The sequence below is a fragment of the Parus major genome, chromosome 6, assembly GCF_001522545.3.
Source record: "Parus major isolate Abel chromosome 6, Parus_major1.1, whole genome shotgun sequence".
NCBI classification, from domain to species: Eukaryota; Metazoa; Chordata; class Aves; order Passeriformes; family Paridae; genus Parus; species Parus major.
Genome location: NC_031775.1, coordinates 31,016,754 through 31,031,601, shown reverse-complemented (window position 1 = coordinate 31,031,601; position 14,848 = coordinate 31,016,754). Strand labels below are relative to the sequence as shown.

General features: G+C 40.3%; 1 protein-coding gene across 5 annotated transcripts in view; it reads right to left on the bottom strand.

The window, feature by feature from the left end:
• Positions 1 to 14,848, bottom strand: part of ZRANB1 (zinc finger RANBP2-type containing 1) — a 42,162-nt gene that overhangs the window by 15,730 nt on the left and 11,584 nt on the right. For 3 of the 5 annotated variants that reach the window (XM_015632953.2, XM_015632954.3, XM_015632955.3), the window contains 4 exons: positions 14,468 to 14,565; positions 12,900 to 13,750; positions 1,997 to 2,184; positions 333 to 486 (listed from right to left, as the gene is read on the bottom strand). In XM_015632953.2, the coding sequence (XP_015488439.1) occupies positions 333 to 486; positions 1,997 to 2,184; positions 12,900 to 13,713 (1,156 nt within the window). In that variant the 5' untranslated portion in view covers positions 13,714 to 13,750; positions 14,468 to 14,565. Of the gene's footprint in view, positions 1 to 332; positions 487 to 1,996; positions 2,185 to 12,899; positions 13,797 to 14,467; positions 14,566 to 14,848 lie in introns of all 5 variants that reach the window. The other 2 variants (XM_015632956.2, XM_015632957.3) reach the window with 1 other exon arrangement.

Sequence of the window (14,848 nt, the reverse complement as noted above, 5' to 3'; positions counted from 1 at the left end):
GTCTGGGCTCCAATCTTCACTTTAAATACAGCCTTTCCTTAGAACACACCACTCTTCTTCCATTTCTTCATGTCTAAGTAGGACAACAGATGCTCAGTTCACAGGAACAATGCATGGATTGAAGTGTGCAAATACTGAGTAATCAAATTCAACTACTAAATCTGACCTATTATAACAGGTCTTAATAAATAAAACTCTCAATAAATTAATTAATAAGGCTCTTAATGAATAGAACCTACACACACATCACCACCAGAAAGTCAAAATACATCATTTTCAACTAATGACCAGGCAATAAAATCTTCCAGCAGGAAGAAGGGTTTTGTAGCTACCTGCAGGTAACGTAAACGTCACAAGGTCAGTCAGAAAATAGCAAGCAAAGTCTCCCTTTCGCTGATGAAGAGATGCAGCAATTTCACGGCGGATTTGTTCCGTGACCTCTGGACACACCATGGCAGGAATGCACTTGGCTGCATGCTGGGATACCTGTAACACAACACAGTTACTGCACTCAGGATTGTCCCATTAAATACAAAGATTTGGGAGGGATGATCACCAGCAGAGAGTATTTGGTTAGAGCAAGGAATGCAAGGGAAAGATGAATACTGGCACCCCTGAAAGATCAAAAGTTTAGTGACTCTTAATGAAGTATCTCACTAGTCATGGAATTGGTAACATAAATCTGGTTAAAAAACATCTTTAAATTGAAGAAGTGAATTAACAGGTAACCACTCCCAGCTGAAAAAGAGGAAAAAATAGTAAGAGCTCATAATAACAGCAATCTCAAATCTCATGCATGAGACAAGTTTAGATTTAACAGATTATTACCACAGCACAGGACAGTTTCCTACAATCTTCCAAAAAAACTATTAAGATAGTTAAATTTCTCCAGTTCTAGTCATCACTGGCAGCAGAAACCCATTCAATGATGAAGGCCAAGTGGCACAGGGATGACACCAGATGCATACAAAAAAAAAACACCTTTAAGATGCACATTTCCACTCATTCATATCCTAGAGAAGGAAAATATCACTGGGGCTCAAACACTACTAAGCATTTCCAGAAATGGCAAGATGAGTCAGTATTCCTAGGCACTGAAGCAAAACCAAACACAAAAAATCCCTAAGACAGTATTTCAGTAAATTAACTCGTTTTTAAACATGTAACTCCATCCACAGAGTTATGTAAGCAGCACAAAGCTACTGATATTAGTCATATATAAATATGTACTCAAGGCTTTAGCTACATTTGTCTTGCTTCATCTACTCTTTTTAATTATTCAACACTGAGCATTCCATTATCTTTTTATGCTTTGCAGGCAAACAGCAGCTTTCAGAATTGCACTGAGCATCAGAGAAGGAGGCAGAATAAAATTCTGGCCCTGATCAAAAGTCTGAGTTGAAAAAAAACAGACAAAAAAACGTAACAGAAGTATTTACAAGGCAAAGATGGAGAACAGCAAAGGTCACCAAAAGGTGACACAAGGAAATGGAACGTGGAAGAGCAAAACAGAGGAACCAGTCAGTCTATAAAATGCACAAGGTATAGAAAAAAATGCAGCAATTTTGCAAAGCAAGAGATTTGCTTCTCTCTGCAAGAGAAACTCCCACAAAAGCCAGGAAAGCCAGCCCAGGTAGACTCACTCATTAACAAACTCAGAACAAACTCTGCTGTCACTGATGTCAGTGCTTTGCTTTGAGAGCATTTCCTCTCCCCCACCCAGAGTACAGGAAGCCTCACAATAGCTCACTTCCACTGCCAGTAAGGTCACAACGTGTGCCAAGACTGTTCATTAATGAGAAAATGGAACATCCTCAGGACCATCACAAGAGTCTCTTAAAGCAAACTCACTTCTTGAGGAGAAATCCAAGGCCCAAGGCAGCGATTCACGTATATTCTAACACCAGCACAAATCAAAGCTGCGTGCCGCTGGCTGCACACAGTGGTGCAGTTACACAAAGCACTGCTCCATCCTTGCAGGGCCAGGGGAGCTCACCTCAGTGAGGAGGATGGCCAGCATGTCCTGCCTCTGGAAGCGGATGGCCAGGTGCACGAGGGTGTAGCCCACGTCGAAGGCAGACGGGCGGTTCAGCAGCCGCACCTCGTCCGCCGTCAGCTGCCGGGCAATGTCCCCTCCGGATGACTTGTAGGCTTCCACAGCAGCTAAATCACCTTCCACGACTCCTGAGGACAGAAAAACAGCACACAGTTCATTTTAGACAGCAAGGGAGACAATTCTGGAACAAGCCACCTCATTTAACAGCTCACCTGTAGCTGTTGTGTTATAGGCCAAACAGAAAAATTATCAACTGCATAGCAAAAAACTTGCCAATTTTTTAATTATTTTAAGCAGAAGACTATGAAATATTTACACTTACCTCCTCTCTCAGACCATTTCTCTTACCCACACTATCTGGAAAAGGTAAGAGATCAAAAGCCAGCTCAGAAGTGGACCCATAATAAAACACCAGCAGTAACATACACACGAGCATTTCAATTGACCAGAGAGAAAGTAATTTCTTCACAGTACAGAGATTAGTTTGATTACTTTATCTTCCCTTTTATCTCAAAAAAAACAAATTACTAGATCATAGAAATAGGATCTATTGGAAGAATTTTGGACTAGAAGTTTTATTTTTTTCCAAACAGTACAAATGGTAGAAAGCATAAATTTTTCTCTTCAGCTCACCATCTCTGCTGCTAATGGAGCCTGAGAGTTTCACGCAGGATGAGCTTATGAAAACTGAAATAAAAAGAAATTAAATACACTGTGTGTTCCTTCTAAAGCAAGATAGGAGGAACAATGAATGACCCTAATGTCTTCCAGAGTCCCTGGCAATCTTTGATTTCTGTACCATGCTTCATATCAAGACCAATCATCCTGAATGTATTCCTTAGCTGCAATTACCAGAATACACTATCAGTAAGATGTGGAGCTGCTAAGAGGATCTGTTCCAATATAAGACTTCCTAAATTTAGAAATTCCTTCAAATATATTCTATTTTAGGTATGTGGTCCACAAGAGAACAGTGCAGTGCTGAACTGAGGAAACAGAATAGTGTCCCTAATGCCATCTTTATTGAAGAAGCAAATGGAACCTTACTCATGAGAAGCAGCCCTTGTTGCAGCAGCTCAAGCAAAGAGCACAGATGACAAATGAGAAAACCCTGGCCCTATTTTCTGCAGCTCAACCTCCTTCCCTGCTTCTGAGAGTTAGCAGCTGAGTGGAGGCCATGAGGCTTGAGATTGAGACCCAACTCCATCCTTCACTTCATTTGCTCAACAAGACTCAAAAGCTGATGAACAGGAAAGGTCATCAGACTCAATCAGGACAATCACTTCCCACTCAGGACTTAAAATAAAAAAAGGAAAAAACCACAACTTCCCACCCCCTCAAACAAACCCCTCATCCCAAATGAGCAAAAATCCCCCACCAAAATTAAAAAAAACTCCAACGTAACAAATTGAAATGGCTGCTAGCAGAGAAGCACACTAACCACTGGCTGGCTGATTAATCCAGGATTTAGAAAAGTATTCTTAGCTCAGCCAAAAAGTATCACTTTGAATGCTGAGATTATAAAGCTTTCAGAAGAAACACAGGGGGAAAAATGGATTATCAGTGCAAGACATTACAAAGTTATCAGCTGTGCTCTGCAAGATTCCACAGATAAATTTGATTATTCAACAGTGGTCTGGAGCAGAGAAGTTCCAAAACAACAATTCAACTGCAAATTTTAGTCATACAGTATCTACCCACTCATTCCAAGGTCCCAACAGGCCAGGGCAGAAGGAAAAATCATACAGGACAGTATTTTTTAGTTTTCTGCTGCCTGTTTCTGTCCCCTGTAAGGAAGACATTCCTGTTCCACTCCAGCACTACTGTCTCATTCAGTACCTGCCCATGTATTCTCCACAGATGAGTTTTGTCTGTTCAATTTTAGTTCTTGCTCTGTAGGAGTCAGAAGTGCCAATTGTAGAACTTTATTTCCATGCGAACACATTTTTGCCACTGATTAGGCAATTCCTCATGGCTGTTGCAATGATTATTCCAACCAAATATTCCAAACTGACATTTTTTTGCATGTGTGCAGATTTGTATGTGCACACAGTTAACAAATCAAATTTCTCATTATCTGTCCTCTTAATACAAGTTATATCACAGCTTTGGCAAACCCAAGAATCTGGAGAAGAAGAAATTTGATAGAAGAGCAAGTTCTCTGCTATCTTACAATATCCTTTTTTATTATTACATTAATTTAGGAGAAAGTTCTTGTAAAAGACTAAAAGTCACATCACTCCTTTTTGTATTTTAACCACTCCTCCTGGCACAGGAGAGACGCTTGTTACCACATCTGCACCTTCCACCACATCCCCCAAGACAAACACACCAAAGACCACCCAAGACTGGTTGGTGAGAATCACTCTGAGAATCCAAATATGCACAACTGATTTCAAAATTCAAAAAAATATCCCTAAAACGATCTTTTGGTGACAGATGATCAGACCCAAATCACATTCCAGCCAGCCAGCCTGTCAAATAGTACATTTTACTACAGCCTACTACTGGGAAATTCATCATTTTAATTGTTCTACCAGTCCCCCACCCTCAGCTGCTTATTATCATCCCACTCTTCATCAAACCTCAGCAAAATCTGAGGTCTAAGGCTGATGTTGAGGCAGTCACGTGAGGTTTGGCAATACCTTTTTCAAGCTGCAATAAGAATCCAAACCAGTGACATGTGCTCTGGGCAGCACTGCCAGTTCTGGAAGTTTATTCCCACATCTTCCAATACTTGACATTCCTAAAAGCTCCATGTCCTAGAATTATTAAAATTGTTATATAAGCTGTCAGTTAAAAAGTACATTTCTGAATTTTGCTGATGAAGTTTAAGCTAAAGATCAATTAATGCATCCAAACCAGGCAAATTGAGTAAGTTTTCTAGGATTTATTTAAAATACACACACACACATATATATATATATATATATATATATGTGTGTGTGTGTATATATAAATGTATTTTTAGTGGTATTTTAGGTATAGGGTTGGTGTGCTATATGACACAAATGAGCACAGCTACAGCTCATGAAGAGATGTGACTATATGCACGGATAGTATCTGGTTACCTTCTATTCTTTAATCAAAACAAGTAAAAATTGCTCTTTATAGCAGGGGGAGGCATCAGGAAATTTGTTTGTCTAGTCCTACTGACTACTGCAGGGCTGATATTCCATGGGCATTAGAAGCCTCTTTGGTCCCTCTGAGCCACAGCAAGAAAAGTTAACATTTCTCTTTACCTGTTCCACCAAACATCTATTCCACTGCTGCCACTTCAGAAGAACAGGGGAAATTCCCGACAGTCCCTTCACCTGCCACCCTGCTTACAGCACCAGTCCATACAATCCAAGGCAGCAGTGAACATAAAATATAGTGGTAACAGGCAGACTATCAGAAATATAAACCAGAAAATACAAATCTTGCCCCAAAACTATGGGGTGAATTTGCCTACATGCACCATGCCTGCAATTCTGAAATTCAGTATCATCACACCAAAATGAGACCTAAATATGCTTGTATTGACAATAGGAGAAACATTCCTACAAAGGCTTTGATTTCTGTGGGATGAGCGAGAGCCTCCAATTCATTAAGTCTATTTAAATAGAGCTTAAAACCCCCACTGTTTATGAGAAATATCACAGAAATATTTACTGATGTTCTAATTCCCTGCATTTCACAACACAGCAGTGCCTCATTACTTACACAAGCAGACTCTGAATCGTGTCCTGATCCAGCACTGTGCCAGTTGGATTATTCCCCACTGACACCCACAGCATTCCCCAGACTGGTGAAATGTCAAAAGGAAGAGTGGCATTTGCCTTAAGATTGTTCCCAGAACACCCAGGAGCCTCCAGGAGCTCAAACCCTTGTGAGGGCATGGCCCTGATCGGCTTCAAGAGCGACACAAATGAAAACACATCCCAGTGACTCAGTGCCTGCTCCTGATCCACACAACCACAGCTTTCCTTTAAAGTAGACTCCAGAAATGTCCCTTTGCTGTCACTCTAAATACACCAGTCTTTTGTGCCCCCTAAAAAATTCTGCTTGGCCTCATGTAAAATCCCTGACTATAGCCCTAAGGGAGAGGACAGAAAGCCAAGTGCTGCACCCAAGTCATGAGAAAATACAACTGCAGTCCAAATTCTGCATTTGCAGGTTCAACTGTGCTCCCATTTTGCAATTCAGACATTTCCTCTTATTGGAAGACTTTCACAGCATCAAGAGCCAAGGTTTTTTTCTTCTTCTAGTAAAGCCCTGCCTCTTTTAAACAGCACAGCTTAGACATTTGCAATCTTAGTATATATTAGATGACAGAAATTAAGAAGGGTATTTTAAAAAGACTAAATTTTAAAAAAATATTAATCACCCAATTACAACTTTTGCCATCTTAATACTACAACTTTTACAACTTCCTTCTTTGTTAGATGTCAATGTTACCCTCATATTAAATAAAGCAGAACTAGCTGCTAAAAACAAACTATTTCAGCTTAAGGTGCTATTACATTTATTCTTTAGAACATGTAAATATTTATAGGGTTTAGTGCAGTTATATAAACTTGGAAAATATGCAGGATAGGCTTACAAGCGTTTCTAGAAAACCAAGTCCTGTTTTCCCTAACTGCACAGTTCCAGTGGCTTCAGAACAGGCAGATAGGAAAGTTCCCAAGGAAAATACAACAGCACAGCCTTTATTTACTTCAGTATCTTTCTGATAGTTGTGGAGCACTGGCTGGCACAAGCTGCAAATGAAGTAGGCAAATTCTTAAAAGCAGACTGATGCAGTTGTGACTACCCAAAGAACAACCTGAGGATTAGGGATTTCTGGGATTCCAGGAGGCAGCAATTCCTGCAATAACCGTGTTCTCCCATCTGAGCAGACTGCAAAAGGAAACACTTCATCTTAAGGAGGTCATTGTGCCTCCTGCGTGGGACAGTGCCTTGAACTGCTTGGCAAGAGAAGGCAAATTTCTCAAACAACCAAGTTACACATTTTAGAAGTCAGAAGTCAAGACAGATCCTGCTGCAACATAAAACAGATCTGAGACAGAGCCCTGTGCTGCTTCCCTTCTGCCACAGGTACAACTGCAAGTGGTATGTCATATATATATGCTCTCATTTACTCATCTAAGGACTAATCCTAAGATTGGTTTAAGTGCTAGCAAGTGAGAGGCTGATCAACTGACCCACTAAAACCTAATTCTGACACCTGTTAAGAATTTCTGCTCCTTTAACACCGACTGCTGAGGACCTGTGGCATTCTCTGGAGCTGAGTCAGCCCTCAGGCTCTTCCAGCTCTTCACCAGGGGCACATCACGTGGCCATAAATGAAGTTTTATTGAAAATAAGTGACTCACAATTTCAGCCAGGGAAGAATTTCTCCTGAAGGAAGGACTGCTTTGCAAGCAAATATGACACATCAACTGATAAAAAAGAGGGGCTGTCTGAAAAACCTTTATGGGCCTCTAACATACCCTTCTGTTCCTTCTGTTTTTTGATATCCCTATTCAGTATTAGCACACAGTCAACAGTAGATCACTATCCAGGTAATGACACTGAGGCATTAACTTCTGTATATTAAGGTTTTTTTGATTCTTCAAGCTCAACAACTTGCATCAGCTAAAAAAAAGAAGTAAATACTTCTAAGAAGACATGTACCTTAAACTTGAATCCATACAGTGCATGGGAGGATGACTACTACTCTTTGTTTGCTCTTCTCCCTACACACAATTCATGTAGTAGCATGTGAATATATCACTACAAGACACAGCAGCACAGATGTAAGAACAACTGTTTAAAGATGTCCTTATCCTTCCCCAATCCAGCAGAAGCATCCTCACCCCTTGCTGCTTGCAGGGTTGTTCCCTAAAGGGAGGCTGGACAGTGGAAAATCATTAAAGCTAATAATTAAAGTTAACTATCAGTGATTCTAAGGAAAAATTGAAATAACTGGTTTTAACTTGATAATTTATTAAATTATTTTTAGCATAAAATATCACAGTGTTTAAGAAAAGTAAAAGGGTGTTTCAGGAGTTATGATTTTCTGACAAGAAGTATGGCAAGCAGTTTTCCTCAGTCTCAAAGATACAAACACACAAATGTAAAGCATTTATGACAGGACAGATGTACAAGGCACAGATGACAATACACAGAGCTCTCCCAGCCAGGTGAGAGTTGTGAGCTTACATCACTGCTACCTGGCACAGCAGCCAAGTCACACTTCCCACTATCCCAGGGGAACAGGGAAGGAGGTCAGGCTGTACCACTCACACCAGGGACTCTTCCCCTCCCAACCATCCCCACAGGCACCATCTGCCATCCCCAGGCACAGCCAGCGTGGCAGGGCATCACCTGGCACTGAGTAATCCATGCTGCATTTCCCTAAACTGCTCCAGCCCAGACTGACACCAGCAAGGCAAGGTGCATGACCTCTCCTGGCTTCCAGCAGCTTTGTTGCCTGTACACTTCCCACTCCCACAGCACAGCATAAACAGAACCAACAAGGTTCAGCTGTACCCTGGATGTGATGAGGAAGCCAGTCTGAACTTATTACACCAATTAAAGCAAAAAGAAACAAAACCCCCTACACCACCCACAAAAACATCCCCTAATCCTGCTTCATTTTCAAACACCCAGGAGGACAGAAAGGGGCACCTGGGACAACTCTGGGTGGCAGTGCCAGCTGAAAGCACCTTGTTCATGTCAGTTCCTTCAGGCTTTATAAAAACCCAGAGAAGAGCCAGAGGCTCTGCAGGACACAGAGCAGGAGGTGCCTCCAAGTCTCCTGGAGCTGCAGGGCAGCGTGGGACACAGCCCAGCCAACTCCATACCAATGTCTGGACAGGGAGACTCTCCTTGCCCACAGGGTTTCTGAAGGCCGGGGTAACATATTTGGCACTAATTCAAAAAACCCTGTAGGAGAGAAAAAGCAGTTGACAAAGGAAAAAATAAGCAGACATATATAAGAATACAAGGAATGAACTTACAGTCCTTTTAAGGATGTACTGAAAAACAAGATTCATCACAGATTGCTCTAAATATTTTGGATTTGTTTAAGAAACACACTCTTAGCGGTTTCTTTCACAGAGCTAAAAAGAACATGTGCCTACTTGATTTGGGAGGCAGCATCGCCACAAGAAGCTCTGGCCCGTGACAACAATACCCACTTTACTGACCTGAACCAAGAGAAGAACACACTCTTTCAGCAGCTGATAAACAGGTGGAGAAGAAAGGAAAAGGAGAAGAAATGCAGTTTACCTTCAAACCAGCAATTCAAGCTCAGGAGTTGCACTCACAACTCAAGAATCCCCAGCAGTGCCCTGCAGCAAACACACTCTGCCAGCATCACCATCCAATGCAGCCCAGAAGTGCCAGGAGATGTGAAGCTCCAGGGTAACACCCAAGCAAACTCTGGATGCCAGAGAGGTTTTATAGGCACAACCATCCCCATCCATTTGTACTCCTTAAATCCACAGCCAGCTGGAACCAGATTCACCAGGCCCCACAGCAACTCTTGATTGTTGCACATCACATTCTCTAAGTCCCACAGGCCACCAGGACTGCCTGACAGTCTCTGCCATAGGTATCACGAGTTATAGAAAAGATAATAAAGTTTAATTTAAGTATACATCAGTTCCCTCCCCTAAGAAATGAGTCACCTTGGACTTAACATTAATCTTGTTCTAGGCCACTATGGTAGAAAACATTGCTGTCATTGCAGAAACCATTTGTAATTCCTCTTTGTAATTTAAGCTGGCATTTGGAGGAAGCCAGGTTATCAAGACACACTTCCTCCAGCTTCTGCTAGGATTTTAATAAATTTTAACCACAGGAATCAGTTTAAAAATCTCACCTTTCTGAGAAAGAATCACCCAACAGATACATTCTGAAAAAAGCAAGTCAATAAAAAAAGCAACATTCAAGTACATTTGCTGGCAGAGTTTGAATGGGGGAATACCACTAATCCTTCTGATTTGGAAGGAATACCCTCCATCAAGGAAACTATTCATGCTGAAAGGCAAGAGTTGCACTCATCACAATTCGTCCAGCCTGGATTTGCAAGGAATAGAAGCCTTGATGACATGTTCACTTACTGAGGTGGGAAAAGCATTAATGGATACTTCCATCAGAACAAAGAAAAAAATTACAAACACACACAAAAATACAAACACATACATACCACCTTAAATCTACTTCATACACATCTCTCTTAATGTATCAGCTAAAAAGAACAGATGCGGAAAAGAATAGTCTGATACATGTTTTTCAATGAAACTTGACATTAAATTTAAAAATTAGTAAAAAGAATTTTGTACTGGAGTTGGGATGTGAAGAGGGAGTTCAACCAAACAGCTGTCCTAAAGTATCAGACGTTTTCCTTGGTACCTTCTGACAGACAGTATCTTCTAAGAGAAAAGAAAATAACCACTCTACCAAGAGTTCCTCATACTCCTTTAATCTTTATTTTTAACTTCGGGGTTAACTTTAAAAGTTAACTTTTTAACATCTCTCCTACAAAAGATGGATTCAAAGCAAATGGACTCTCCACAACTGATTGAGCTTAAACTTGAAAGTTTCAGTCTGAAGTTCCCAAATCCTCACAAGGCACCATCTGTCAGATGGAGCAGGGTAACACACCAACTCTTGGTCCATCAGTGTTCACAAATTTTCTTGGCATTTAACATGAACTTGTCCTATTTTATAATTTTGCTTGGCTAGAGACTGACAAGTGTTCAGCTCAGCTTAAACTTCCCAAGAGCTCCAGCTGGCAAAAACAACTCACTAAGTCACAGCGACCCACTTGGTTTCAATGGTAAAAACAGATTCTTTGGGCAAAGATATTCATTCAATTGACAGTTAAATTAGTTTGTCACACTAAGATCACCAGCAGAAATTCAGCTTATTGCTTTAATTATTACTGGCTAAACTGATGTATTTTTCCAGCACGGATACACAACACAACAACCAGAAACAAGCACAAGAGAATCCATGTAACCTCCATCAGTCTTCCTAAGGTTATTCCTATTACAAGGAGTATTTGGGGAAAAAAATGGTATCTGTAATATGCAAAATTAAATTCTGAGATGAAGGACAGATAATTAACAGCTTTGTTTGCTGGTTCCTGTGCCTCCATCATCCTTCTTCCCCAGGAGTACAGTAGGTGTTTAAGTTAGAGAAAGAAATTCATGAAAGCTTTCAGCAGTAACAATCAGCACACAACTCCACCTGCATTCTGCCTTTCTCACCAAGATCCCTTCAGACCAAAGCACTATTGCATTACAAAACTTGTATGACATGGTTTTGGGTTTTATGTACAACTATATCGTCATAAGCAACATTAAATACTCGCAAACCCACGTTCTTAAATATAAATACAGCCCTTCCTACACAGGTTAAAGCAGAAAGTGTGAAATATTTTAAGTAACATTAGAACAGTGAAAAAAAAAAATCACTTTTGAAAAAAACAAAGGGAAAAAATAGCCTAATTTTTAATGCAATTACTATCAGAATACAAGATAAATACCCATGTAGGGTATTTATAGGACATAAATATGTTAAATAAATATTTATAGGAACATAATATATGTTCCTATACATAGGAACAACCTCCAACACCTGATTGTTGGTACTCAGAAACTCAAAAAATACCACACAGAATTTCAGCAGCTTCATTTCAGAAGGAAAAAAGCTTATAAAGAACTGGAGGTATCAAGAAATACTGAGGCATCTCTTTCCAAAAGGAAGCGTGCATGTCTATGCACACTATTCACACAACACAAAAATAAACTGGAATATTTATTAGCTCAGAGAAACCAAACACAGCATACCCACAAAAACATTTACACCTGATCAAATATGTTAAACAAAGCAGCTCCACTAATTAGGTTTTTGATTACAACCACGAAGTGACTTTGTGAAACATTAAGGAACAGCATGAGACATACTAGCAGAGCCAGAGTTTCAAATGAAGTGTTTTACTCTAAAAATAGTTGCATATTTCAAGTGTTGAACCTGCTCGTATGCTGGGGCACACGATATCTGCTTCTGGGAAGCTACAGCACAGAAATTAACTCACAAGGTCAATAACTGAAGAAAACCCTGCTCTCACATGGCTCTGTTCTTTAACAGCACTGCGAGAATTATCCAGTATTTCCTTAGGAGAGCACTAAAATACAAAACAAAATTGGTATTTGAACGTTTTTTTGAAGCAGCCGACTACAAAAATACTTTCAGAAAGCCTGTAAACATTTACAACACAGTATGTGTATTAATACAACATTATTACTTTCAAGGTCAGTATTACACATGCAGTTTCTTGGAGCTACATATTTTGGTGTTATTTTTAACATCTGACAGAGCATCTTGTACTGTTGCAAGCTCTACACTGTTTACAAATACTCCCAAGCTGCAGCTGCTGACTCTACAGAGTATGTCTTGCCATAGCAAAAAGAAGAGTAATTTTAATTATCCAGTAATGGCATTTTTTACAGTACTATATGCACTCAAATTCTGTTGATTTGCTTTGTAATTTTTCCACCTTTTGACAATTATACGGAACAACAGGATTTGGTTACAAGAATATCCATTTCTACAAAAGGTCAAAAAAGTCCAAGTACACTTGAGAGACACGTCTAACCCTGTTCAGATTATGGATGAACTTCACAGCCTCTCTTAGCAGGTGCTATTTCAGGAACCTCTACATTTGGCTTACTTTTTTAAATGGAAATGCAGAGATAAAAAAAGCTGGTTTGAAATCAAATGCCAAGTTTCTGTTTTAATTCTTCATTCTCCCAAAATACTTAACCACCAGCACAAGAGCAGAAGGTAGCAGTAAACAACTTACCCACACAAGCATTTAGGAACAGCCAGTCAGTCTTTTTCATTCTATTTTTTATTTGCTTTAGTTTTTTGAAGTCAACTTCAAGCTCCTCCTTGCTGCCAACAGCTCCAGCCAATTCAATTCTTTGGAAGTCCATTTTCACATCAGATTCACGTTTGGTTGTTGGTGGAGATCTTCTTTGGCTATTACCACTACTACAGCTGCCTCTCCACCGAGCCCTGTCTTGCTCATTTATGATGGAAGAAGCCTCTTCTGTATCTGCCAGTTCTATTGCTTCGATGTTGTTGGGTCTGGGGTGATCACATACAACACATTTCCTGGCCTTGGCCCAGTTTTCATATGTACAAACAGAACAAGTCCAGTGCTGAGCCCTTATGTTTAGTTTATTTCTGTCATTGTATTCCTCACACGGATCCACAGAAAAAGGGACCGGTCTGGACCCGGAGCCTGAAGACTGAGGAGACTCCGTGGGACTCCTGGTCCTGCGCTGAGACAAGCACTGGGTACACCTTATAGCTCTTGGCCAGTTCAAGTACGTGCACATGTGGCACGACCATTTATTTGCACTTTCCATACTGTAGGATGATTTAACCCTTGGTCTTGCACTGGAATCCGGGCATATCAAAGGACTGCTCCCTCCTTCAGTGCTCGTAGGATCCCAGTCCCTCCCGATATCACTGGAACCACTTTTGAAAGGATCTTCTGTGATAATTGTTCCACTGGGTCTCTGGGCACGACACATGGTGCACTTGATTGCAGAAGGCCAATTCTCATATGTACAATACTCACAGGCCCATTTAATTCCACGCTCTGTCATCGTGCACTCCTTGAAATGAACTGCGGCGGGCAGAAAGCTGAGGGGTCAGAACACACCATCAGTGCACAGTGCCAGCAAAGGAGCTGCTCAAAACAAAAAATGAGTAAGATTTAACCCAGTGGATATTAAAATCAGGCTGGGCAAATGGGCAGTCTTTTTTATTTGATACTATTACAACATCTAAAGGGAGTAAAATCACTATGAAAAGGGTAAGACTTGACCTACTGGCATTTTATATGCAGAATTCGGGATTTACTAGTGCAAAAATGAGAAAAAAACTCAGTCCAGCATTTCTTAAACTCTTCAAACTTGCAGAGAGACTTCCAAACAAATTCAGAATATGCATTAAGTGCAGAGAATACTGGAGAAGAGACCAGTACAGCTACAGAAACAAGTTATAAATATTAAATTCTTAAAATAAAATTCAATATGAATACAGGAGTACAAGAAAAGGAACACAAAGTCTAGGTCCTGTAACAGACCTTACAGGATTTGGAAGGAAGGGTGTGTATCTGGTGGGCAGTTACACAGTGAGTAAGCAGTTCTTCCAGAAAAGGAAGGAGTTGGAATTCATGTAAAATACTTACAATTTGAAAATTTTAGAAATGTGCTTAACCAAGACTAGGTCTTGATTGGACATCACCCATATCAGTAGTGTTACAAAGTGAAAATGCCACTTGAAAGCATGCACAAGCTGTGTGTGTTGCCAGGCTAAGACAGTATTTTCATGCAACAAATTCAGATTTCAACTCACTTTTTCTCTAATGAAGAGGGGATTCTGTCTTCATGCTGGCTCAGATCTTTTCTTCAGATTGCTGAATATGAAGGATGAGCGTAAGCAGATAACTATTCCTGTAAACAAAATGAAAATAGACTCATTATGGGCTTCCTACTGGACCTGAGTAACCAGAAAGTTAATTATTAAATGCCACACCTATTCTAATCCAAATTTACTTGGTTAAACCCAGTCATGACCTGCTGAGGCCACAAGAGACTGGTTAAAATAAACCAGTATTTATAAAAAACCGGTGGCCACATAAGTGGTCAATCTGCTGAAGTAAATGAAGTAAATCCAAGCAACAAGTTCACACCAAAACATCCACAAACACTCTTACTGCAATCTGAAACTTTGGAT